The sequence below is a fragment of the Monodelphis domestica genome, chromosome 1 (genome assembly GCF_027887165.1).
Source record: "Monodelphis domestica isolate mMonDom1 chromosome 1, mMonDom1.pri, whole genome shotgun sequence".
Classification (NCBI taxonomy): domain Eukaryota; kingdom Metazoa; phylum Chordata; class Mammalia; order Didelphimorphia; family Didelphidae; genus Monodelphis; species Monodelphis domestica.
The window spans coordinates 78,227,360-78,231,020 of NC_077227.1; the positions used below are offsets into that span (position 1 = coordinate 78,227,360).

Below are 3,661 nucleotides of genomic sequence, written 5' to 3' on the forward strand. Positions count from 1 at the left end.
AAAGTTTGTTTCTTTCTCCTGAAACAAACAGTCCTTTTGGGAAAAGTTTCTGAGGAGAAGTTTGTTGAAACTGATGAAACTGATGAAACAACATCAGAGAGTTGAGCCTCAAAGACAAGCCCTCACTAAACATAGAGCTTTCAAGCCTGAAAGACTCCCTATAAGCCACTACTTTACTACCTTACAGAACTCTCACTTTTTTTTCTTAACTAGAAGTTTTTGGGACTTCCTCAAAAACTCCCTAATAACCTTGAACTGATAACCTAGAGCAGCAAGCAACAGCAAAGGTTTGCAAACTATGATCTATGGAATAATCTTATTACTAAAACAAATAAGAATGTCCACCTGCCCTGGGCAAAGATAATAAAGTCCACCCATTCTTGCTTTCCTCTGTTTTCTAGGCTACTACTCTCTAGAAATTGTCTTTGTTTTCCTCCCAGCAGAATATCAAGCTAATGCAGTAAGGAGCCTGATTAAGATTCAGAAACAAGCAAGCCACATTCTCTCCCTGGATCTGTACATTCTTATTTATTCAACTACCTTGTAAAACTCATTAAAAAAAAAGAGCCATGTCTGATATTAAGACATCTTTGTCTTGGTTGGCACCTGCCCAGGAAGAAAAGCATCTCTTGGCAGAGAAATAAAATTCTCCCACCAGGCCATTTACAGGAGTCATGTGAGAAGAGAGAGCAGAGGAAAAAAGAAGCAGATGATCCTAAGATCATGGGCCTTTAGCATTCCTCCAAGGAGACACTAGAAAATACTCTTCCCCTTACTTTAGTATTCTTCTGACCTTTGAACCCAGCTTTCTTTCTGCACACACTGTTTTGTGAACTGCTGGAAACTATTTTTTCTTCTTCTGTTTTTCACATGCTCAGTTCTTTACTAGGATCTGGGCATCAGCATCTAAACATTACTATTCAGTCTGTGTGTGAGGGGGAGAACAGTGTTCATAATAAATTCAAATGGCTCAATGGGGAGAAGATGGAGGAACATATATGTATTCATGACTTAAGATATAAAGGCAAAAGAAGTAAACAAAAATAAAAATTTTAAAAGATTCCCAAATAATAAATTAACATGATCCAAGTTTGGTGCAAAGGAAAGTACTCCAATCTTGGCTTTAGGAAACCTGAATCTGAATTCTACCTAAAACACTATGTGACCTTGGACAAGTCATTTCAACTCGGCCTCAGTTTTTGGGTTGTAGCACAGTGCTTGACATATAGTAGGGACTTAATAAATATTTATTGATTGTGAAAATCAAATGAGATAAAAGAATAAAAGCTATATGAAGATGAGGTATTCTTTTAAAAAAAACAAACCTTAGAGTAGCAGCGGCATAGGAGGAGGAGGGAGAGGACAAGACTGGACAGGATAGGGTCCGGCCCTCACCATGGCCATCCACAAGAAAAGCACCAAGAACCCACCTGTTCTGAGCCATGAATTCATCTTTTTTTTTTTTTTAATTCTAGACAAGTCATTTAATTCTCATTACCTAGCCTTTACCTCTCTTTGGCATTGGAACCAATATACAGGATTGATTCTAAGATGGAAGGCAAAGGTTTTTTTTTTGTATTTTAAACATTATTTATTTGGTCATTTCCAAAAGTTATTCACTAGAAACAAAGATCATTTTCTTTTCCTCCCTGCCCCCCCTCCCACCACCTTTCCCTCTCCCATAGCCAACACATGATTCCACTGGTTATCACATGTGTTCTTGACTCGAACCCATTTCCATGTTGTTGGTATTTGCATTAGAGTGTTCATTTAGAGTCTCTCCTCAGTCATATCCCCTCAACCCCTGTAGTCAAGCAGTTGCTTTTCCTCGGTGTTTTATTCCCACAGTTTGTCCTCTGCTTGTGGACAGTGTTTTTTCTCCTAATCCCTACAGATTGTTCAGGGACATTGCATTGCCACTAATGGAGAAGTCCATCACCTCCATGAATTCATCTTGCAGAATCACGCCGACATCTTCTCCTGTGTGGCTATGGTATTCCTGGTGGGGTTTATGTTTGAGATGACAACAAAAGCAGCAGTTATTTTTGTAACTCTTCAATACAATGTTACCATTCCAGCCACAGAAGAGCATGTAACCAAAACAGCCTCTTTTTATTACTATGGCATCAAAGATTTGGCTACAGTTTTCTTCTACATGCTGGTAGCAATAATTATTCAATACATTTCTCCAAAACAAAACACAGCAAGTTTAATGAGTCTGGTCAACTTAGTGCATTCTACCTTTTTTCTTGTATTTGGGGCACAAGCATTCTGGTGTCTGAGAACTTCATCTCAGATCCAGCTATACTGTGGAAGTCCTACCCCCTTACCCTGATGACATTTCAAATGAAGTTTTTCTACATATCACAGCTGGCTTACTGGTTTCATGCTTTTCCCGAGCTCTACTTCCAGAAAACCAAAAAAGAAGATATTCCACGACAGCTTGTCTACATTGGACTTTACCTCTTTCACATTGGTGGAGCTTATCTTTTGAACTTAAACCATCTGGGACTTGTTCTTTTGGTGCTGCATTACTTTGTTGAGTTTCTGTTCCATATTTCCAGACTGTTTTATTTTAGTGATGAAAAATATCAGAAAGGATTTTCTTTGTGGGCAATTCTGTTTGTTTTGGGAAGACTTCTGACTTTGATTCTCTCTGTGTTAACTGTTGGCTTTGGCCTAGCAAGAGCAGAAAATCAGAAGCTGGATTTCAGTACTGGAAATTTCAATGTGTTACCTGTGAGAATTGCTGTTCTTGCATCTATTTGCATCACTCAGGCATTTATGATGTGGAAGTTCATTAATTTCCAGCTTCGAAGGTGGAGGGACAGGGAAAATAAGGGGGGGGGGATAAATAGGGAGGGGGGTAGAAAGGGAAGTAAAATAAGGGTGGGAACAAGGGGGACTGTTCAAAAGCAAACATTGGTGTAGAAGGAAATAGTGAAAGAAGAAAACGCAGATAAAGGAGCAGAAATCAAAATGCTGGGAAATACACAGCTAGTAATCATAACTCTGAATGTGAATGGAATGAACTCACCCATAAAACACAAGCGAATAGCAGAGTGGATTAGAGTCCAAACCCCTACCATATGCTGTCTACAAGAAACACATATGAGAAAGGTAGATACACATAGGGTGAAAGTAAGAGGGTGGAGCCAAATCTATTGGGCATCAACTGACAAAAAGAAGGAAAAAGTGCAAAGGAAGGAGGACTTGCAGTCCCAGATCTCAAACTATACTATAAAGCAGTGGTTATCAAAACAATTTGGTACTGGCTAAGAGACAGAAAGGAGGATCAGTGGAATAGACTTGGTGTAAATGATCTCAGCAAGACAGTTTATGACAAACCCAAAGACCCCAGCTTTTGGGACAAAAATCCATTATTTGATAAAAACTGCTGGGAAAATTGGAAGACAGTGTGGGAGAGATTAGGTATGAATCAACACCTCACACCCTACACCAAGATAAATTCAGAATGGGTGAATGACTTGAACATAAAGAAGGAAACTATAAGTAAATTAGGTGAACACAGAATAGTAGACCTGTTAGACCTTTGGGAAGGGAAAGATTTTAAAACCAAGCAAGACTTAGAAAGAGCCACAAAATGTAAAATAAATAATTTTGACTACATCAAATTAAAAAGGTTTTGTACAAACAAAAA

General features: G+C 38.6%; 1 protein-coding gene across 1 annotated transcript; it reads left to right on the forward strand.

Moving 5' to 3' along the window:
- Positions 1–1,958: 1,958 nt before the first annotated feature.
- On the forward strand, positions 1,959–2,823 carry LOC107650746 (translocating chain-associated membrane protein 1-like; the record flags this gene model as incomplete). The annotated part of the gene is given in 2 exon segments (XM_056801615.1): positions 1,959–2,174; positions 2,177–2,823. Coding segments are annotated over 2 exon segments (831 nt in total), but the record flags the coding sequence as incomplete, so codon positions are not given.
- Positions 2,824–3,661: the final 838 nt, after the last annotated feature.